The sequence below is a fragment of the Poecilia reticulata genome, linkage group LG15 (genome assembly GCF_000633615.1).
Source record: "Poecilia reticulata strain Guanapo linkage group LG15, Guppy_female_1.0+MT, whole genome shotgun sequence".
In the NCBI taxonomy this organism is placed as follows: Eukaryota; Metazoa; Chordata; class Actinopteri; order Cyprinodontiformes; family Poeciliidae; genus Poecilia; species Poecilia reticulata.
This window is the reverse complement of record NC_024345.1, coordinates 15,997,871-16,021,777: the sequence shown is the minus strand read 5'-3', so window position 1 is coordinate 16,021,777 and position 23,907 is coordinate 15,997,871. Positions and strand designations below refer to the sequence as shown.

The window sequence follows — 23,907 nt, the reverse complement described above, 5'->3', positions numbered from 1 at the left end:
TATATTGAAAGAGGAAATAAATGTACTTCTCTTCCCAAGACTAAAAAGTTAAAATCAAGCAAATACATAAATGATCACATTCTGGTTACTGTTGCACTTTTTCGGGATTGTTTAGGGTTATAACAAACAATTAACTAAGAAATTGACACCAATCATCCTATCATGGTAATAAAGGGAACATTGTATCTAGACCTATTGTGTATTTACATTGTATTGTGTTATTAATTTGAAATAAAATATTAAAAATTACACGTTTTTTTTCTCACTGTCTGACATCAAATCATAATGAACTTTTAGGACAGTTAGGTGAACCAAAATTATTTCTATTTGCAAAATGCCAAAAAATTAAGAAAGCATTTTTCAAATAATTCTTTCTTAATAATTTTCTTAAAAGTTTGAAGTTTACATATAGTTCTTTATTACTAATGGAATTGCCTTTTCTAGTGTATGGTCAGCAATCTGAGTATCATCTCACAAGACTCTCAATTTTTTCCCTTTTCTTCTAAGAATTGATGTATCTGAATCAGGTTTGAAGAAATAATCACACACGTCTTTTCAACTGTGCTCACAAATTTCCCATGGGATAAAGCTTAAGAATTTGTGATGACTGCTTCAAAACATTAACTTTGTTGTTTTAAAAAAAAAAATTGAGCAAATTAGGCTGTATGGTTGAGGTAATTTTCTATTTGGATGACCCGTTTGTTCCTAAGCTTTACCTTCTGACTGGTGTTTTGAGTTGTTGCTTCAGTATTTACACTCAATATTCATCCTCCTCACAAAATGTATCACTGGGAGTTTGCAAAGCAACCTTAATAAATTGAATACATTCTGGAAATAACTGAGCTGTAGTCTACTTATCTATTTGACATGTACCTTTTTAAGTCCAGTTAAGCTTCATTTGGAGAAAGAAATTTTTCACAGAGCCAATAATAGTACACCATTAATGCAGTCTGGTATGTGATACAGTCTGGGGCTTGTATAGACCCGGTATTAACCTGTGTTGAACATTGACGCCCCACCCAAAAATCCTGAGGGATTATATCTTGGTTACTTGCTTTGCATGCAACCCCCCACCCCAAAAAACAAACAAAAAAAACCCCCAAAAAAACAACTGAGGGATTGTAATATAATCACATCCCTCAGTGGATTGTTACTTTTGAGCTGATATTGCAATTAGTAACTCAAACATCTCTGAGTTATAGCTGGATTGAAAATCCATCTATATAAATGCCACAAAATTGCTTCCTACACACATTTCAAAATGCATGGTAGGCTATTAGTCCCCAGTCAAATAAAGTAACACAATTCTGAACACTAAATAATAAAGAATTTGATGGATAACATTTAAGAATTCTTCATATCAGTGATCTTATTTAGCTAAAAGGACGATTAAAAAATATCCAAAACCAGAACCGCAGAAAATGGAACATCCATGTTGACCTAACATGGATGTTCATGGATTATCAGAGTAAAGGGGGTGAACACAAATAATCGCTATCAGTTTTTCATTTGTAAAAAAAAACAAACAAAAAAACACCATTACCACCCACCATATGACACTGATCACAAAAATCCTTGCAGAAAACCTTACATGTTGTGATTTTTAGAATGATATCAGTGAGTCGAAACTCTTGCTTTCATAGTGGTGATGACTCACTTAATCAAAAGAACTTGATTGGCCGCATTCCAGGCTCCGTCTTGAATTTTGTTGAAGTTACAAAATAATACTTTTTATTCCTGAGACTTTCCATGTGCCTATCGTTATGTACACCAGGGGGCAGTATTAGCTCTATGTTCAACAAAGTGGCTTCGAAAATCCCATTTTCAAACTTTTCTTTCTTTCTCTAATGAAAGAGGACACTTTTCCTGAGCATGAATTTTCAGATTCACAACAATTGTTCTTGTTTGATCAATTTGAGACTTTCGCGTATACACCTTTGAAGACGTGATTGACGGGTAAGACTTTTGCTACACAGCAGATTTATTTACATTTCATTGTATTCAGTATAGAAAATGATTAAATGATTGGTTGAGTAGTCTTTGTTACGGTGGAATGAAGTCTTTAATCATCAACGCCTCGGGCCACGCCCACTGGAACGTAACTTTAGGTGGGCGGAGTCAAACAGCTGGATCTTCTGGGATGTGTTCGGGTCTCGTGGCAGCATTTCTGTGAGCGCGAGCTGTACGCCACGCACTTCAAAGCAAAACGGTAAACCTCTGCTCAGGAGAAACACACGAAGCCAAGAGATTTTTAAAGTAACGCGGCATCTTTTGGCACTTTGTTTTGAAGGGGACTAGGAGGACACGTCGACGGTCTCAAAGTTTCCACAAAACCTCCTGCAAAACTCGCTGGTCCTCGGAGGCTGAAGGTGAGTAATCAGCCACATAGTTTGCTGTGATAGATTAAAGAAAAAATGCACATACCTAATATGTATTACTTTGTTGCGCTCCACAAAAGAAAAGTGAAAAAAAAAAACCGGAAAAAAAACGGTAACATCATAGTTTCACAAACTGAACAATTTTTGCGCGTGATTGAATCACATTTCACCCAACAAAGAAGATTAGTGTAATTTGTTTTGCTGATTAGTGCGAGATAAGTACCTGAATAATCCTGACCTAACTCGCTGCCTGTCCCCTTTCTCTGTCTCATTCACCAGCTAAAAAAAAGGACACATCTGTCCCATCTGCCAAGCTCCATCTTTAGAAAAATGAATCAGTCTGTGATCATGCAGAGCCCAGTCACCTGGAGGTAAATGTTTGTCTGCTACCTGAGAGGATATTCCTGGGCTGGTCGAAGAGGACGGAGAGGAAAGGGATTTTTCAAGAAGGTGGTCCAAAATGTCTCTGTGGATGATACTGCCTGTCAGTCTCCCAGTACTGAGCATCACTGGGATATGGGTTGTGTAAGTTTTGCATTTTTTTTTGTATTGTACTACAGGCTTTGTATGGGTTTGTTTTTGTAAGGGTAGCCAAAATACCAGCAACATGTCTCTTTATGTCTCTTTTCCAACATTATTATAGCAAACTCCAATAGGAGACCTAACAAGGTCCTTTATGCAGCCCTCTGAACTTTAAATCTCAACAAAACATCTTATATGATGTTCTATGCTTGTACCGATTTTTTTTTTTTTAGAATTAAGAATAGATTTTTTTTTTGAGTTAGGCAACAGTTTGAGAAATGAAATAAATCAAGTTTCAAGTTTGCCAAACTACTAAATGTCAGTTGTGTTTGACACAATTTGCAAAGTTGTGTGAGCTGATAAAAGTCTGCTTTGAAATGCTATTTGGTCTTTTTATGTGGAGAAATTATGTTAAGATAATTGTTTGGAATTTTACAGTAGAAAAATGTGATCTTTTATTTATATATATATATATAATATATATATATATATATACTGCCCGCAGGTTAGTTGACCCTTCTCAAAGCCATTTTTGCCATTGACTCAGCTACCGCTACAAACAAATTAAATCAAATGTTATAAATTTCTTTTTTAATAAAATTTCTTTAGATTTTTTTTTAGATGAAAGAGCCATAATTTAGTTTGTTTTGAAAGTTTTAAAATAAAACATAAAACTTTTGCAAAATGGATAACAAAAAACCCGTGCTGAATTTAGATTTTTTTCTTTAAATTTTCCTTTACGTTTGAAAAATGTTCTTAGTTCTTTATTGGCAGAGTCCTGTCCTAACCCTTAGAAATGTAGGGTTAAGGGAAGAGCAACAAGTAAGGGATGAAATAGCATTAAGCCTTAGTAGTAGATTTTAATTTCTTTATGTGTAAAATACGATATGTTTTGTCATTTTTTAAATAGAGTAATATTTGTGTCAAAGGCTGATAAGAGCTATTTAGGCTGGTTAAAACAGGTAGGGAAAGCTATGCTATCCCTGTTTCAGCCAGCTTACTGCCGGTGTGCAGCAACATATGGGTAGAGCTGTTACTTTTCTGCTCTATGCTCTAATCACAGAGCAGATAAGGAGAAGAAATCTCCTGGCATTTTGACGCTTTCCCTGTTCTTTCCTTAAAAATTACCTTATGCTCTGTGGAAACAACATAATGGGACAATTTTTGCAGCTTTGAAACCGGAACTTTGTACAATCTTGGGATACCTAAATATCATTAACACTTCCGTATTAATCCGAAATGCATAAGAAAACAAAAGAAAAGATAAATACTTTTATCTTTTGTAAATGCAGAACAAAGACATGTTTCTACCTTAGTTTCTTTAAGCAGAGCCACTCTGCATATTTACCCTGAATTCCTCGCAGCCATGGCAATTGGCACGTGGATTAAGTCTCTCCACGAAGAATCTGGAATTTTCACCTCTCTTATAAAGTCCAACATGAAGCTTTGCCGCGCAGCTTATTAATCTTCAGTACATGTTTGAGCAGAAGTGCAACCCAAAAGGCATAAAGAATGAGCATGCCTCCTGATTATACTCCGGCTGGCATCTCTTCTCCTGGGCCTGTCATTTGACTGTGAGGAGGAATGTAAACCTCCAAGGAGAGAAGGAGACAGATGGTGCAACTCTGGGTTGTTGTTGTCCTGTAGCCAAGCTCTGTGTTGCATCAGTGATGAGCAACCTGATTGCAGCCCAAAGCTGAAACTATGCACGGTTGTTTACGTTTGTGAACGCAGCTGTTTGTCCAATAAGGAGTGCACATCTGAAAAAAATATTGTTGCCTAAAGAGAGCTTTAAAAAAGATACAGGTAATAATCAGCAGCTTTGGCTTTTGTTTTTCAGGCAGCAAACTGACTCACGGTAAACTTCAATGCCAACACTGTCATGGATTGTTTGTCCAAACTTTTCCATTAACTCAACAAGTGTGCCTTGTTCCTAAGAGAAGTCTCCAGGCTTTTTCCAGAGTAGTGGAATGTCGAAAGATGTAAAATGTTGCATAACTCCCTGATTCTTTGTGCAAGTGAGGTAAATTCTAGAAAATAGTTTAATGGAGCCTGGGCAGAGTTTTCTCAGCATCTGGTCACCACGCAGAGAGCATAAAACTTCTGTATCTGCTTTTGCCCACCAGAGACAATTGACTAAGCTTCCCCTGTTGACTTTTAATAGGTTAGTTTAAAATGGCAGCATGACTTCATTGTACCCAAAGGCTTTTTTTGCAATTGTTTTTCAGGAAATAGTTTGCTTTAATTTTAAAAAGAGTTTTGTTACATCTAGCTTGGCTTCACTGAAGCGACACTGTAAGTACACCCGTTGTGTATTCCTCACACCCTTTTCCTGGGGTTATTTTTGCACTGCTATTGAGTATTTTCGCTGCACAAACCAGATTTTCCACAGAAGTTTTGCTCATGTTCCTAGTTTAGTCCTGACTTAGGGAAAAATGCAACTTTTTTATGTTACTCACAGGATTGCAATTACAGCATACAGCTGTGCTGTGCTTTGATAGAGGGCTAATTATATAAACAAACCTACTATTACTTAGCCTCCTCCAAACACATAATGCTCTGGTTTATTTCAAACACTTAAAACAGACTCTATGTAGACTTCTTCTAGAGCTGCAGAAATTATATTTTAGCTTTCAAAACTGAATAGTATTCTTTCTCTAAAGAAAAAAAAAACATTAAATACTTTTGGCTTCTAGAGCTATGTGATATTAGTAAGACAATGCAGGTATTCACCATCTCTATTTACCGAGGAAATAATTGGTTCTGACGTCAACATCCTACTGCAAATTTGTAGTGAAGTGCAAAAGTGTTAACACACATTTTGTTGTGTTGCAACTACAAACTTCTGTGTATTTTTAATTGAGTTTAGCCTGATATACCAACATAAAGTAGTGCATGCCCAGTTTTCCAACCATCATACAAATGCAAATCAGCTTTTTGGCACGCAAATATATTAACCCCCTTTCAAATGTCACGTGATTAGTAAATGGTATGCGCATGTATTTTAATCTCAGCATAAATCTGACTGTTCAGAGGCTGGTTGGAGAACATAAGTGAAGAAAACGGCATTATGAAATTCAAGAAAAAAGACAGACAGCCCCTCTTGTGGAGAAGTTCATGACAGGGTTGGATTATAAAACAATATTCCCAGCCTTGAATGTCCCACGGAGTATTTTTGAATGGAAATGGAAAGAGTAGATCAGTGTGTGAATGTGTGAAAGACTTAATGTAGGGTGAAGTGCTTTGGGGTCCTCTGGACTTGATAGAGCATTGTACAAGTGCAGGCCATTAACCATTTATGTCACAACTGAAAGCAAAATTATATGTCGCAACATATAAGCTTCACATAAGCTGAAAGATTGGGCAATGTAAACATTAATTGGAGAAGTAGCCAATAGGCCAAATCTATTGACAGGACAACATTTAGTCATGCAGTGTAACAATCCTTCTGGAAGTTTAAGAAGCAGCTTTTCTTTAGCAGCGACATAGAAGCTGTTCAGAGTGGATGGGAAGAAGGATAATGATAAACGCGACTACACTACTACTTTTGTGTTGGTTTATTTCATAATACGTTGGTTTTCTTTCATAATACCTGGGTAAAGTGTCATAATGTGTGCTAATTCACAGAGTTTATTTTCAGCTGGCTAACTTGCATTCAGTCAGTCCCAGTTGTGTCTTTTCCATATCCCATCTACTGTCTCTTCATATTTGTGAATGTAAGCCAGGTAAACAACAATGGGAAATCTCTTACACCAGCTTGTTCAATTTATTTTTAGAAATGGGACAAAAATGCTGCTGATGAATTGCACATAAATATGAGATTATAGCTATGGAGGATTTTCCCCCATATATACTGTAGCTAGTCTCTCTAGTTCCATAGGCAAGTTGGTGCTAAAAGATACGCTTGCAAGAAAAAAAATCAAGCAATTGAAATGCTACTAAGCTGAGTGTGTAAAAGACAAAACCTTAATAATACATATTTAAATATAGTCCTGTTGACATTGTTAGCTTTCCAGGAACCAGTTTTTAAGATGTTTTCGGAGAGAAGTGTGGGAGTTCCTGTGTGATATTACTCAGAACTGCATTCCAAGCATGAAATGGACGAAGAGAGAAAGTAGCGTGACCATCAGAGGGTTTCCTGAATGGTAAACGGTCACCCCAGAATTCGCCCTTGTTCCTTTTACTGGGATTCTATTGCATAAATTGTCGAAGTGGCACATAACCACAAAATAAGCAAAGACAGAGTCATGTTTTACAATGTTTTCCCAACTTGGTTGATAATGTTTTTAGTGTATCTGATAGTTATAGTGTCATTTAAGCTTTTAGTCACTTTGGATGTTTGTTTCTAAACTGTTTCAGTTGGTTTTAAAATGTATGTTTTTTTACCAGCTTTTTATACAGTGTGTCCTATTATTGGGTGTAATCATGGCATTAAATAACTTGGCCATCTCTGATGCTAAAGATTTGTGCATCTGAAATAATACAGTATTTGAATTCTTGTACTATTTCTCCTTTTTTGTCTTGTATAAAAGTACTACAATCACTGTCAGTATTTGCCTTTGTGAGAAGTGCATACATGCAGTTTTGGATATAAGTTGCAAGTGAGTCCACTGGCTGTAAATGTTCTTCATTTCAACAAACTAGATTGAGGATGATGATAGTAACAGACTCAAATTTAAACTGGGATTTTTAGATTGCAGAATTATTTTAACCCAAGAATGTTTTTCACAAGGTCATTTCGGGCTATATTGAGTGCATGTTTGCGACATGCTGTCTCTGTCCTTTTTAAAAACGGCTTCATGAACATGATACCATCAAGCGCAGAAAACATTCCTAATTGGTGCTTAAACTCTTGCTGAACTACGTCTATGTTCACAAATCAGGACAGATGTTCACCATCTCAGAATATCCCACCATTTTTAACCCTGCGTGTCGGTGTGCGTGAATGAGAAGTGTGTAATATAACAAACTGACAGTTGCATTTCCTTCCCGTTTGTCCGTTTTTCCCCTCGTGGGAGGCCTAGCGTAGAAAAAAAAGACTAACTGATTGAATATAGATGAATATGATTGTTCTAGCTGGAGTTGAATGACGAGGTTTAGGGGAACGTAATCATCTCAAGATTCACACTTTCCAACCGCTCATTTTGATATGAAGAAATTCCCCTTATCTGTTATACAGACGACGTGTGTAGATCTTTCCTCATTTGCTGTTTCATAAGGATTGGACATGCACAGGCAGAACAGCTGTGTGCATGTGTGTGTGTCTGTGTGTTTGTGCTGGCAAAATATTCTACGGTCTGACATGAAACCTCAGAGAAAACTTTATCACAAGATGCCGTTAACTTCTGTCTTGAACATGATCTGGATCGTTGTATTGCTCAGTAAGCATCATCAAATGTAGTAAAAAAAAAGTTTCAATTATTGGTTCTATTTAAAGTAGAAACAAATTGTTGATAATGATATGAGTAAGCTTGACATTTCCACTTCAATGGCCACTTTATTAGGTACACCTTGCTATTGGTTTGTCCTGTTTGTGTTCAGAGCTGGATGAATTTGACACGACAAGATTTAGGTCAAAATCTGCAGTTGCTGCATATCTGGCTGTGAATCACGAATGTTTTTCTATATCATCAAACTGGCCTTTGGCTATTTTCTTTTTCTCTGGCTGTTCTGTGTAAATCTGAGTCACTTCCTTTTTCAAAGTCACTTATGTTTTTCTTTCTACCTCATTCTGATTCTGGTATTGAACTTCTGTAAGTCATCTTTATTCTGTTTAGATGCCTCACTGGATTGCTAAGATTGGATTATCTTGATTTACTATTTGCTTAAGTAAGCAGTTGAGTGGGTGTGCCTCATGAAGCGGCCGGCGAATGTATGTTCAATGTTTTAATGCCGGGGTCCAAATTTTTTTGTTTTATGATGAACCACATTTTTTGTCATGAACTCACTTTAAATCAGCAATCCATTAATGATCAGTGCAGAATGCCACTTGATTCATTTATGTGTAAAGCCTTATAAACTAATTTTATAAAGTTGAACTTTTTTTAGTGGTCACACCAGAGACAATGTAGACTTTGACTTAGTCACTGTAATCATGATTTAGATTAAAATGTAGCTACCGTATTTTCCGCACTGTAAGGCGCACCGGATTATAAGGCGCACCTTCAATAAATGGCCTATTTTAAAACTTTTTTCATACATAAGGCGCACCGCATTATAAGGCGCATAGAATAGACGCTACAGTTAGGGTTTCCACTAGAGATGTGCCGATCAGGTGTTTTCTTGCCGATTCTGATTCCAATCACCCATGAGGGCCGATCACCAATACCGATCACATAATTATTATTTTTTTAATCATAAGCACTACCAGTTACATTATATGGAAAAAGGAACCATAAATTCACCTTAATTTAGACAAAAACTTGTTTTTAATAACTTTTTCTAAGAAAAAAATAAAACAGGCATTGTGCAAATTGTACTGCTATCGGTAATACTATCTTTAACAGACTGAAAACATATGGAGGTTCTGAAGTGGCTAAATAATGCAAAGAGCCAAAATAAAACCTCTCAACATTGCCAAAAAATTCAAGTATAAAACTTAACATTCAAAGGCAAAAACAGGTTCCATTACAATAAACAATCCAGAGTTACTGAATGAAAACTTCCTGATAGCATGGCGGCTAGCTGATTTCTGCTAGTTCTGAGTGGCTGTTTCTGACTGAGCAGAGTAATTATGCAGAACAGAGAAGAGATCAATTATTTTTTCAGAGATTATCTGTCTCATGTTAGGACAGCGAAAGTTTTAATACGTATGTAAAATGTATTTTTTAAGTTATACGCTGCAGCTTTAAGCAGAGGTTTGGTGTGAGAGTCACTACTAGGTGGAGCAGAAGCGGCGCTCCGTCTGTGAAATATTACTACCTGTAGCGCGGAGCAGCGGTTCAACAGCGAGAACAGAACAAGCGTCTTACATCGCAGCTCGAAGATTTAAATAATTTTGCGGGTTATTTGTTTAGCTTTCTGACCGTCATGCTAATCCGGGTGAGTGTTTGTAGCTGTGCGCTGCTTTACCTGCTGTCTTTTTTACTGCAGTGAGCCTCGATGTAGCCAAACTCCGTCAAGTATGGCATTGTTTTTATGCCATATTAAATTCGTCGTGTTGATGCATTTTGACGTGCTTCAATTTTCCGCTGCAACATGCAAACTTCCCCATTCACTCAGTGCAATATAGTTCCACATGGCTTAGGATTTGTAGCTGCGCGTTTGCGCAGTGTGAAGGAAAGAGGAGACCAGCTGAATAGGCAGGCAGCGAAATGAGATGCAGGTGATCGGTTTGTGTGATCGGTAACAAGAGACCATGATCAGCGATCATACACTTTTTCACGGAAATCGGCCGATTATGATCGGTGGCCGATTATGATCGGTGGCCGATTATGATCGGTGGCCGATCGATCGGCACACCTCTAGTTTCCACCCATCCCGTATTGAACTTATACGGGTCATTTGTTCCGTTCTCTACAAATGTGGATGTGTAATAATAAAGAAGTGGTCCCCGAGTACTTTATATAGTAGGCTGCCCCAGTCATTGTTTCACTCAAGGTGTTGGTGTTGCGACTGCTTCCTGGGTAACACAGACCAACCGACACGCTGCCGCCACAGTCTCAGTCTCTTCCCCCTCCCCGCCGGCTTTAAATGTATAAGGGCTGGTCCCTTCGTAACCTTAGTCGAAGCACCCCGGATGAATGTCTAAAGCCACTTTGTTGACATAAAGAATGTCAACAAAACTGGTCAGCGAGGAGAGCCTTTCGCGACTGGGCCGGGGCGTGGCCGGACTATGGTCACCCTTCTCCGTTCGCGCACAGCATGTTCGTGGAGAATGTGGTGCTAAATGACCTGCAGACGACCTGATTATCAGGTCGGTAGATAGGTCAGTCAAACTTTATTAACAAACCAACGTTCTGACAACTATCCCAGCATGCACCGCGCACTTCTTTTACACGGAAAATGAAGTCGGCGGCTGCTTACCGTAGTTGCTAGACCTGTTGTGGCTCAATATTGGTCCATATATAAAGCGCACCGGATTATAAGGCGCACTGACCGGTTTTTGAGGAAATTGAAGGTTTTTAGGTGCGCCTTATAGTGCGGAAAATACAGTACTAATTTTTGAACCTGTGGTCATTGAACCCTCAGTGGATGAAGCTGGTCAGTGACCTGTCAAAAACAAACAGAACTGATAATGACTGTTAGTCATCCGGTTTTCATGAAACTAACCAGTATTTTCACTCCTTGAACTTTTTAGTTCCGGACAACGATAAGAGATTATTGAACGTCGGGTCGCATGGTCTCACAGGCTGACCCGATGAAATGTAAGGTCAGAATGGCACAAATTATTCTAATTTGTGTATCTTTTTAGGCACTGATGTTCAAAAAAAAAATCGGCATTAGGGAAAAAGCAACTAATTTAAATGCAAATATCAGGGATTAAAAGGCTTTAGTTCAGTTTTAGAAATGGCCAATAAAATGTTTATAATGTTGTTTTCTGGCCCCCAGAAAGTAAAAGTGTATTTTTTCAGTCAAGCTTTGATGTTCTTTAGCTGATGTTATGTCTACACACTACCCAGTTTGTCCGTTTTATATCACTTTGTTCAGAATCAATGCTAAATACATCAGTGGATGCTTTTGTCATTTGTGTTGGCACTTGTTCCAGTTTCTGTATCTTTTCATCATTTTGTTTACTCAATCCCTTAGAAATTAACATTTTTGGATGGCAGTGCAACTGATCACATTCTGAATTCTCTTCCTCCCACTCTGGTTAATCACGCTGTGTCTATTTCAGATATGCCATGGCCCTTTACAACCAGCACGTCTGTCCTGTGGATAACTGGTATGCTACTTCTTCTTTCCTGTGTTTTGTTTCATCATGTCTGTTGATCCCTACACACCCACTGTAGTGGGTATGTGGTAAGCAGTCGGTACAAAAATAAAACGGTAATATTTTATTTTTGTTTACTAAGAACAACATAGACTATTTGAAAGAACAAATAGTACTCGGGGACTATTTGTTCTTACAAAATGACCTCTTTCAAAAAGCCAATTTTTTGGAAGTATTGTTGTGAGGTTAACATTGATTAAAAACAGGCATCCTTTTTTTTGAGGATGGGATTTTTATTGTAAGATAACCTTAAGGAACAACACTGTCTACATATTGTATTTTCGTTTGTTTGTTTTTTTTTTTTAGAAATTTCAAACAAATGTATATATTTTGATCTATTTGCCTTTATTTAAATGAAAAAAGGCAATTATTTCTGCTACTGAAATTTGACTGATTCATTCATCCCAGCCATTATTTGCATTTGATGGCCTCAGGAATTGGAAATGGGCTGAAAATTTGACCCCATATAGAACTGTCCATGGGTTAAAGGAACCAGTTGCTTGTATAAGTTTGATGCAGAACGACAAAAGTTAAGAAGTGTGACCCATGTGAGGCCCAGATGTTTTAAGAAATTTGATCTAGTTGTCTTTCTACCCTCTGGTGACCCTGCTTACGGTGCCCCACATGGTTTCACCATGACTTCAATGTAGTCAACACAGGCAGGCCCTATTATTATGAACACAGACCCACTTGGTGCCCATTGAGTGTGAGCTGGATCTATTTGGGACCCACATGCCCATGTGATAAATCTCTTCATTCATCATTGTTCCGTTCTTGGCACGAGTGATATCCAAAAAGCATTGATTTTAATGAATGTTGAATGATTTCTGTTGCAGGTTGTACAACCAGTCCTGTGAAGAGGACCTGCATTTGCAGAGCGGTCCGTCGTTTTGCTGCACGTTAGATAACGTACCTCTCATCAGGTGAGTGAGACTACCGCCATGTGTGGCGGGATCCCTGCGGCTCCCATGTCTCTTGGTTCTGCTGATTAAAAACAGGAACCACTGTCCCATTGTCTTGCTCGGCTCCTGTCTGCACACTGTTTATAAAAAAAGAAAAGAGATTGAGAGACCGTTGTCCTGTGTGCGTTCTGAAAATAACTCACAGCAGAAATATCCTGCCTGCCACCGTGGCACTTCAGAGGAACACTTAAGCTATGTAAACACACATGCAAGCAAAGCCTGCTTTTTTGGGGAGGAAATCAAGTCACTCCTGTTCCTGTTTAACTGTTAGACTCTGGAGATTTAACTCCAACAGTCGGGTAAACAATCTTTATGTAAAATGTAATGCCTCAAAATAGGCAGTATGAACTCACCAGACTATTTTTTTATGTAAAAAAAAAAAATCTAACTAGTGCCCACTAGTTAGGAAGGGGACTTTCTCCTCTGTAGTCATACTAAATTGTACGTTCCAGAAGAACATGTGAGTGGCTCAATGCAGCAGAAACATTTACAGAAACAGACAGGAGCCGAGTGTCTCCTGACTTCCCAATCTCTCAGACATTTCCCATTCCTAGAAAAGAGGCGAGGTATGCAGTGGGTGAGAAGCTAAACACTTCACTACGGGATGTGAGGGATCAAGCTTCGGTCTGACTGTCAACAAGCACGAACGCAGCTCAGCAGCATATTTTATTTCACAGAATGGTGCAAATGGTGACGCTGTTGCTGAAGAGTGTGGACGTACTGATTTAAAGTAATTCTCTGAATTATTTTATGTACTTTTTCTTGCAGTAAATGCGGGACTCTTCCACCAGAGAGCTGCTTTTTCAGCCTCATCTGCAGCACCGGATCCTTCATGGGTAAGGAATATGGGCACTAGCAACACACACCTCCATCCTCCTTATTGTACAACATGAACCACCAAACCAACAGTGCTTTGGTATAAACTTTTACACATTTTGTCATGGTACAATCACAAGCTAAATGTATTTTATTTAGGTTTTATGTGACAAACCAACAACAGCAAACAAGTAATTTGTGTTTGGGAATTGAAAGGGGGCTGCACAGTGGTGCAGTTGGTAGAGCTGTTGCCTTGCAGCAAGAAGGTTCTGGGTTTGATTCCCGGCCCCGGTCTTTCTGCATGGAGTTTGCATGTTCTCCCTGTGCATGCGTGGGTTTTCTCTGGGTTCTCCGGTTTCCGCCCACAGTCCAAAAACATGACTGTCAGGTTAATTGGCCTCTCCAAATTGTCCCTAGGTGTGTGTGCATGGTTGTGTGTCCTGTCTGTCTCTGTGTTGCCCTGCGACAGACTGGCGAACTGTCCAGGGTGACCCCACCTCTTACCTGGAATGTTAGCTGGAGATAGGCACCAGCAACCCTCCCGACCCCACTGAGGCACAAGGGTGTAAAGAAAATGGATGGATGGAACTGAAAGGAAAACCAAACATGGCTTTCAGTTTTTCCTATGGGAATTTATGGCAGTACAGTAAGATTTTTGCCCTCTCTTCTTTGCAAAATAGCTGAATCTCAGTCAGGTTGGAAGAATTGTGTCTGTTACCATACATTTACAAGTTTTGAAAAGTCTGCACTTTGACTGGGCCGGTCCAATATGCTTGGATCTGACAATCATGATTCTTCCACCACCTTGTTTTACCATATTGATGATGTTTTTAGTGTAAAATGCTGTTGTAGTTTACCTCCATTGATGTTTTCTATGAGAAACAAACAGACCAGTTGTCCTCTCATCAGACCAAAACTTCTACAAAACCTTCTCAACATCTTGCTATCTTGCTCGTGTTCCTTGCGTGGCTTATAGTTAACTCAACCACAAACGGCAAACTGGTGCAGTCAATAAATAATAGGTTTAACCACCTAAGTTGTTTTTCCCAGCCTGTAGGTTTAAGTGGAAGATAATGTCTTGGGAGGTTTTGATGAAAAACATGCTTTTGCATGTTTACATTTTCAGACTACTGCTTATAGCTTAGCATATTGTTTTATAGCCTAGCCCAGCTATAAAGTTCTTCATCGCTTTTTTCCAAATCTGTCTGCTGCACGTCTTGGTCTTCATGATGACATTATTATGGAGACTTGCATAAAATGTCGTTGTCAGCACGTCTATCTAGAATATGAGGAGAAACCCCTTGTGAATCTGAACAAAGCAGAAATGAAAGCACGTTTTAGTTTCAGAGTAGTCGTATGGAGAAATATACACTTGTCCACATCCAGAAGGGACAGTGTGTGTTCCAGGAGGCACAAGAAAAACAGACGTGATATAACAGAAGAGACAGAGCTCCCATGTGCTGCTCTGCATGTCTTCTGTTAGTCTACACGTGCTGTTGCCCGGTGCTCGCTGGTGGTTCTGACTCCCCTGATCTAGTTAATGTTTCCCAGCTGTGGACTGACTGTGTGTGAGTGTGTGTTCGCACACACATCAGTATAAAAAGCTTGGTATAAAGAGCTTTTTCTTTCTGTACCCATGCCTCTGGCATCGTTCACTTTTGACTGGTTGCCTCTGGACTGTAGTAAAACTGTTTACTCCTGTCTTGTTTAGATGCAGATTATAGTTATAGGCTTCTTTATCTGTTTATACAGAGACTGTATAAAATGTGCACTTTGCCAGACAGAAGGGACCAGACTGTTGCATGTTAGTGTGAAGTCTGCACAGGCAGCAGGGAAAGACCAACATGTTTGTTCAGTTTATTGGGACAGTGCTCATCACTGCATAACATAGAGAGCTTGAATGAGTGCTGGCTAATTGTACTTTGGTCATTAATAACAATAAGATGTTGACTCATTAGTCAGGGTAACATGAGAAAAACTTGAGCTCCATATTTGGTGTTTCTCAACCCTGACAGTTCCCATCTTGCTTAAGTCAAGATTGCCATCTATGATGATTATTTCTTACACAATGCGTCTGCAAAAACTGTGAGGTCAGACTCAATGTTGCTCCTAAGCTTCCACCTTTAGGTGATGGTAAACTATGATAAGACAACTTTATCAGTTCCTTTTATAATTTCCCTTTTTTGAAAAAGGAACACATTGAAAAGTTTCACATGAACTGTAAATACTCTAAAAGCAGTTTGGAAATGTTGTGCTTTTTCTTAGCCTCTAAGCTCAGTAACTGTAAAAAAATAAATAAATAAATAATAATAATAATAATAATTTGTGTGAACACATCCTTGTTTTTATTTGCTTTACCTCATTTTAATAAAAGAGAGATTTTGGCAGTTTGTATAAATACAAACAATAATTAGAAACATAGTTTTATGGTGTAATTCCTAATTTCTTAATATTATCTTGAATAAGTAAGTACATTTTCTCTGACATTAATAAAAATTTTGTTACACGCTGAATTCACGATGTCTTCTCAGATAGCTAGCTTGCACTGTTGGTACTATCATCTGATGGAAAAATGCATGACATGAAGGACAACTTGAAGGTGTAGCTTTTTTAAAAAAAAAAAAAAAAAACCTTTGGTATACCTTCCCAGCCGAGATCTACAGCCTAATGCTTTTCTATGAAACTTGTAGGGTCCATATTTACTGGCATGTAATTAAAGTTTACATGTCAGTTATATGAATCATTATAATGATATAAAACAAGGTTATGAGAAAATTGTCTCTGAATATCCTCTCTTTTAAACATAATTATAGTTATGTTCAGTGAAGCTCTTTATCAGAAAATGAAGAAGCAGTTTCATTGATGATGCATTTATTTGTCTAATCAACATCCATCCATCCATTTTCTCTACTCCCTTGTCCCTAGTGGGGTCTGGAGGGGTGCTGGTGCCTATGTCCAGCGAAGAATTACATTCTTCATATAATTAGAATAATCATATTCTAATTATATGAAATATAATCAGAATTGCACTGCACTGTTGGTCAGATCACATGAGGATTCATAACGTGAGTAGTAATGCTAAATTTCTGATACATATTTTCAGTTTTTCAGAAATACACTGATCAATAAATTGGGCAAATGATCAGTCGATAAAGGACAAAGCTGCTGACCGGTCAGGATCTTTGTTTAGAGTCCACATATTCCTACTTTCTTTACATGTTAAATTTTACTCCCACAGTCAGGACTTGCATGCCAGGTCTTCATCAATGTTTATTTATTTGAATTTTAGAACTTTACAACAGACTCAATGTGCCACACAAAACAAGGCAGAATAAGTGAAGAAGATGAAAAACAACAGCATTAAGGCCATGAATATAGTTCAAATATGGTTCCCAAACCTTAAGGAAAAAGTCTTGTTTTGGAATAAAATCCTGTATTACCAGCTGCCAGCCTTTAACGGTAGGTCCTTTGCACTAGTCCATTGCTTCAGGATATCGTGTGACTTTCACCTCTATGTCTGCAAGAAGAAATTAGTTGACATTGAAATCTGGTTATTTACGTACTTGCACCACAAAACCAATAAAGGTGATTAATATATAAATTTATCACATTAAAACTTTTGATTACTTTGGATCAGTGTGAGGTAAAAAAATTCAACTTTAGCTTTTCTTTTTTTTGCATGTCTGTAAACTTGATGACAAAAACAAAACAAAAAACACTTACTCAACCATATACGGGTGGTGATGTCACAGGAAGAAGCCAATACTTTTCTAGCTGGCAATTTTATATTATTGTAAATATGAGAAGAAAACCAAGTCGATTTTAAGCATTCTTCTAATTTGTTTTTGACCACAAAAGAGAAAAACAACATGTATTTAGAGTTTGTATTTTAAAGCAATCCTTTTAATGCTTGAGCTTTGTTGGTTTGTTTGAAGATTCTTTTTGTTTTGCTCTTTTCTGGCGAACTCTAACAGATGCTTGGTTTCAAAACAAACAGTGTGAATATTTTTGTCTTAATGAGAAAAATAATAGAAGCTCTTATGTAGATTGTTTCAAACAAAAGTGGTAGAGAAAAACATGTGCAAATGTTATAAGTTTCTACCTACCTACCTACTAGTACCTGTTTCTGGATTAGATGCCTCCACCTCCAGATTATGTCGGTTACATAAACTACTGGCTTAGTCTGTACATAGACTTATGTTAATACAGGTTGTAAAGTAACTCATTATGTCTGTGTAGACATAATGAGTTAAGTTGGTGAGGTATGCAGCTGCACAGCAGCATATTGTAAATAATCAGTGCTTAACTTGTTGGCCTATTGATTTATGTACTTACTTGGACGACTGTGCCAGCTGCGATTGGCTCAGGCTCAGGATCACACGGACTCTGTGAACCGTATATTGCCTCAGAACTATTCTTCTCCTTTTCTTTCCAGGTTTAACCTTTCTGCCAATGTACACACATGATTTTTTTTTTTAAATACAATGCATGCTTTATTTCTCTACCATACCTCCTGTGGTAGAAAATGCAACCGAGCGCCTGAGCTGAAATATCATCCCTATATGGGGACGAGGAGGGCTTGTTAGACTGCAATTTCTGCTGAAACATACACTTAAGTGTGCATAGGTCTGCAGATTTTCTTACCGCTGTAGGGTTGTATACATTATTCTACTTCCACATGTAGCAACAGGACTTTACATGGACGAGTAAGTTTGGTGTGTAAACAGTGTTTTCAACAGCAGTGGACTTCCTTCCTGAGTTTCCTGACTTCAGAGAACAGAGTGAGAACTGAAAAGGTGCTGTGAGGTTGCAGAGTGTTAGAGGTTGTGGGATGTCATGTTTATCTGAAATTATTCCCATTGTTGAGCTGTCAGGAAGAAGCTGTCTCGACCCTCAGAGGCCAGGTGAAGGTCAACTACGCTGCTTGCTCATCAAAAACTTATTCTGGACAAACTAACTAAATCTCTGCTTCTGCCTGTTACTTTTAAAGGGAGACAACAGTAAATATCCTATGGAAACTAAAAGATAACTAAGGAAGACCGATGTATTTGCTTATAGGAGGTAGATCTTAATTCATTCTGTTCTTAATCTCCAGGCCAAGCTTTCATGGCCCCCCAACAAGTTTAAACACAATCATCTCTTATATATTTATAAAATGCAGGCAGCCTTGTGCATGGGGATGGATGAAATAAGCTGCAGCTCACTAAGCTGACTTTTCGGTATGTTCTGCATTTTGAAAGAAACCAAAAAAGAATAATGGCATGATTATTTCAAGCCTGCTATTTGTTTTTCCGTGATTTGACTTGAAATCACTTCACATTTGTGATTTTGTATGTGTTTTAGGATGAAGAATAAAATTAATGCTGATGGTGCATAGGAACTTCTTCTTTTTTTCTTTTCCCATACTCAACAATAATCTCTTTGCAGACTTAAAGTTTAATATTCCACACACAGAGTGCTCCCTGCCATCTCAGCTGCTTTAAACATTCAGCATGCCAATGTGAATGAATCTTCATCAGTGCAGACAGAGAGTCTGCAATGGATCCTTAAACGTTATGATGGAGGTATTGCTGCAACATTAGCTTAACATTTATGTAAGCTTGGTAGCAGTGACCATATATTACAAAAAATATGGTAAATTGTGTGCAACAGTATCAGCTCTTGTGGTAGAAATACAGGAGTAATATATACTGTGTATATATATATATATTTTTTTTTTATGTGAAGCCATATAAAAATATATATTTTTATATGGCTTCACATATAAAAATATATATTTTTGAAAGGTGAAGCAGATGAGCTATAGTGTTACAAATGCACAGCAAAATGAAGTTTGTAAATTTATTTGCAAAGTTTGTGGATTCTTGCACACAAGTCTTGACCTAATAAGCACATTCTGAACTCATGTTTTATACAGAGAAGCACAAGATTTTTATTTGGCATTTTATTTTCTCAAATGGCACCACCTGGTTTCTGTAGACTATTATATTTCTGGTTAAGCTCTATTTGCCTCACTGAAGTAATATCAAATGTCTTTTAGTTGCAACAATTTGTCATGAAGAAATGACAAACTATTTAGAATCTGTTGTAAATAACCATCAACATTTACGTAGATTTGCTCAAATGTGTAAAAAATATCATAAAGTAATTATGTAAATAGATTACTGACTTATGTAAATAGATAGTGGACACATTTTTGAATATGTCCACTCATTGAGATGCTGACTCACAGCCACCAAAGCTGCAACAAAACCAAAGAATGACAAGGCTCTTGACTTTCTTATGTTTTCCTTTTACACTCTTGTGTATTTGTACAGAGATGGTGGCAGAGTTACCACAGCAGTTTAGTCCAGAACAGTTGTATAAGATTAATGTCAAGACATGAGGGCCTCCTTGTCTCTTTCTGTTCCTTCAGCTTCGTTCTGTCCACTCGTCTCCAATGTCCCGCTTTTACCGTGAGCAGTCAGCTTTCATCAAGCACCAGCAGTGAAGACTGAATAAAGACGAATCAGGCAGGGGTCAGAACAACAGTGAGCGCAGCTAGAACCCATTAGCACATTGTCTCTCAACTGTCCCAAATACTGTATTTTTTCTTTGTTTCGCTTCCCCTTTAATCCGCAGAGGGACTTGCGTCCACCCCCGCCAGTGTGTCTTGCACATTTTCCCGCTATTTTCTATTCCAGATTTTTTTTTTTTTTTTTTTTTCGGGGTGGCCTCTATGGGCAAATAAATAGCTTTCCAAGAACTTAATGTATTTTTTGGCTGAGAAATGTGTGAGTTGATGTTTCCATTAAATTACATCCAGTTACGCTGCCAAAATAAACAACACAAAAAAAACTTCTACCTCACTTGACACAATGACTATAACCTATTGATCTGTGTTTATTTGTCTTTCTTTTCTTAGTGGTGGTGATTGTGCTGCTTCGCTACGCCCATGTTATTGAGAAGCATCAAAACTGTGTTCTCAACACGGCGAGTCTGTCCACAGGCTGGATCTGTGCCGCTGGACTCATGATGGTGGGAAATTTCCAGGTAGGAAACAAAAACTTCAGAAGAGACGCGTTAAAATGACAAGCTCTTTGTGACTGTAAAAAAGAAAAAAAAATACTTCCAGTTCAGCACACTAACAACTGCTGACATAAGAAATCATACACTCTTATTTTTGGCATGATTGTAAGTTTAATTTTAAGCTTTTAATGATTTATGTTTGTTGAAAAAGATGATAATATTTATTAGCGCTGCAGAAGTTTCTATATCTTTTACATGGCATAGCAATATTTTGGGTAACCATAGAAACAATGAAGTTTACATTCGGACAGACAAGACACCAAAAAAATTGATGCTCCTTGAGTTCACATCTTCTTTACCTGGTTCAATTGTTCAAAAAATGAGACTATTTAAGTATTTTTTTTATGGATTTTGGATTGCTTTTAATTGTTTGAAACTTTAGCTGGATTTTTAAAATAATGAACAGGAACTGAAACAACATTTGTTGTCTGGTAAGCTTATGTCTTGTCATCAAACTGCCGTTCTGTCATCTCTGTGACTGAATTTTGCCACACAACCCTGTCTTCTGGCACAATTGTGGATATTTGACCACAATTCTTGGCAAAATCAATTTACATTGATTGTGTTCCTGGAATGGACCGAGCGTTTGACCATAGTCCATGTATTTCTGCTATTGTTGAGGTTGGGCCTTTTGGAAGTCCATTGTGCTCATGTTTCTACGTGCGTTTTTGTTCATTGTCCTATCAGAGCACCTACACTTGTCCAACGTTTTTACTGTCCCATGTTTCATTTGAGGTAAAGTTAAATAAATTGGAGGCAGTACTTTGTCATTGTTCTATCCACCTTCTGCAATGTGCTAGTGTTGGCAAAAAAACACCAAACCATGATGCAGCCGCTGCATCTTGCAAGGATGCTGTCCTTGTAAGAGCGCTACAAGGACAGCGTTCTTATGTCTGAAGAAGTCGAGGTGAGATTTTCAAATACGTCATTATTGTGGACAGGCAGCGTAATCGCTGTCTGATCTGGCCATATAACATTTCTCATAAGCATTTTACTTTAAAATTTTATCTCGGATATCAGTTTTGAAGCAGGTGCTTCTTTCTTGCTCAGTATCCTCTAATTTTGTGGTAAAACTCACTGACTATTGTGTTCCAGCAGTTTCTAAATAAAGACACTTTTGACCCATGATGGTTCTGGGCTTGTAAGGTCATAGTCACATTGTTTTGTCTGAGGGTTACAGTTTGAACTTTCTCTCAGACCTTATTAAAGTTCAACCGAATCAGAATGTAGTATATTTACTTTTTAGTGTTGGAGCTGTCAATGTTATAATCTGCTGCTCCACTAGATTTTCCCCAACTTCTGAAAATCTTCACTGAGTTTCTTTGAATTTTAGATTCTGATTGTGCTGCAAAGACAAACGTATCATGATCTCTCACTCATTATGCTAAAAGGACCTTTGACCTTCAGTACCACTTGGTGAAATGCTTGGGTCACTGTGTGTACATATTTTAGCCTTTTTATGTAATTTCCACGTAGATAAATTCCAGTTTAATTGAAACACGTGAAGCTACTACTTCTTTTTCAAAGTCACTGAAACTGTGTTCAACAATTTCAACAATACTTGAGGAGAATGGTTGAAAGACGTAATTTAAAGCCTAAGATGAAAGACCTTCATAGCAGTGATGAGTGTACATAAAAGCCCGAGCTCATCTGTTGCAAATATAACACGGCATTTTAGCTAAATGTTAAAAGCTGCGTGGACCACTTAGTTGGCCCTGGTCGAAGTTACAAGTAAAGGAAGCGAACCTGATTTCCTTCTTTGTAGATATCTGCTCTCTGGGAAAGAATTTCTTGATGTTTAAATATTTGGAGTCCTGGCTGGGAGCCTAGACTCTGTGTATTTGCAGGCTTGTATTGGTCACATTGCGGGGACATAAAATGTGTTCACACACATAGTTCGGTAGGCTGACTCCATTTCTGGGGACGTTCAGTTCACATTAATGCAAATTATCAAATCATCACAAAGTGATGACTTGATTTAGATTAAAGGGCGAGAGTTGTGTAACTCGCAGTTTGGCTGAGAGTAATTTTCCAGAAGGTCTGGTTTACCTAATGGTTTGGTGGTGTTGTTTTTCTTCCCGAGAAAGGGAAAAAAATAGCCTTGCTGGCGGGAAAGACTTACAGGAATCATTAATGATGCCTTCTTAGTGTTCTGAACGAGAGAGATGTTTGAGATTAAAGCGTTAATTTCCTATTTTGTGCTTTGTTTGGCTGCCATATTGGTGTTGTCCTCCGGCTTTACAAAGATTGTGAAATAACTGACTGTTCCTGTGAATACGTGAAAGAAGGGAGAAGTGACTCATGTGATGAGAAAAAGTCTCTTTAGTTTGTAAAACTGGTGCCAAAACAAAACGTGTTGGTAACATTTTCTGTTTTGAATATTTTAAACAGGCTTGGTGAAAACATGAGGGATTATTCTTTATTTGAGTTCATGACCATTATTAGCTTTTATATAGAAGAGTATTCAAACATAGTTGCTTTTACGGTGCGTTAAAGTATTTATACGCCATGACCTTTTTTATGGGCTGTTTAATTTACCGCCCATATTTTAATGGGATCGTTTAATGTTAGAGATGCACAATACATCAAATCACAGCAGTAATCGCAAGTGTGCAATATTGCGATCTCTAAAAATTGTTGACATCTATTATTATCTTAAATACTGTATTTTTGGTGCAATTTTTGCAAATTCTAAATGTCAATAATACTTTAGTTTGATACACTTTCACAAGACACACTTGATGTGCAAGTTTAGTGTCCAAGATTCTAGAGTTCACCAAGAGTGGTGGGGGGCTTTGTGATGAAGGAAAAGAAAGAGAAGCTTCAGAAAATTGCTGAAATTGTTAATTGCTGTCACAGGATTCAGCAATAGCAATTCAATTAAACGTTTTCTCAATGTTGTGCAGCTCTAATTTAGATTAATGAATGTTCCTGCCTTAAAATGGTTCAGACCTAAATCAAATTAGAAATCTGACTTCAAACTTTTGGCTCAGACATTCTCCCGTTTGGGCATTATTCCAAAGGAAAGCGAGTTAATATTTCAGTCTGGAGGTATTCAAATCTGGGAGATGCTCACATGGATCTGGAATTACACTGAAGGACGTCTCTCCAAGATATTATTAACTCTGAATATACATTCGTATTTCATTTTAAAAAATGTTATTTTTTCTTTCTACAAGTCAATTATTCACTGCTTGTGTGCCAGTATGTCACAAAAACTATAATATAT

General features: G+C 37.7%; 1 protein-coding gene across 1 annotated transcript in view; it reads left to right on the top strand.

Annotated features, from left to right (window-relative positions):
* The first annotated feature begins 2,135 nt into the window (after positions 1-2,135).
* The window catches only part of LOC103476872 (transmembrane protein 150A), a 27,612-nt gene continuing 5,840 nt past the window's right edge, over positions 2,136-23,907 (top strand). The window contains exons 1-7 of the mRNA XM_008429577.1: positions 2,136-2,209; positions 2,291-2,369; positions 2,658-2,903; positions 11,737-11,784; positions 12,669-12,755; positions 13,563-13,630; positions 20,515-20,642. Coding sequence (XP_008427799.1) covers positions 2,839-2,903; positions 11,737-11,784; positions 12,669-12,755; positions 13,563-13,630; positions 20,515-20,642 — 396 coding nt within the window. The 5' untranslated portion in view covers positions 2,136-2,209; positions 2,291-2,369; positions 2,658-2,838. The remainder of the gene's footprint in view (positions 2,210-2,290; positions 2,370-2,657; positions 2,904-11,736; positions 11,785-12,668; positions 12,756-13,562; positions 13,631-20,514; positions 20,643-23,907) is intronic.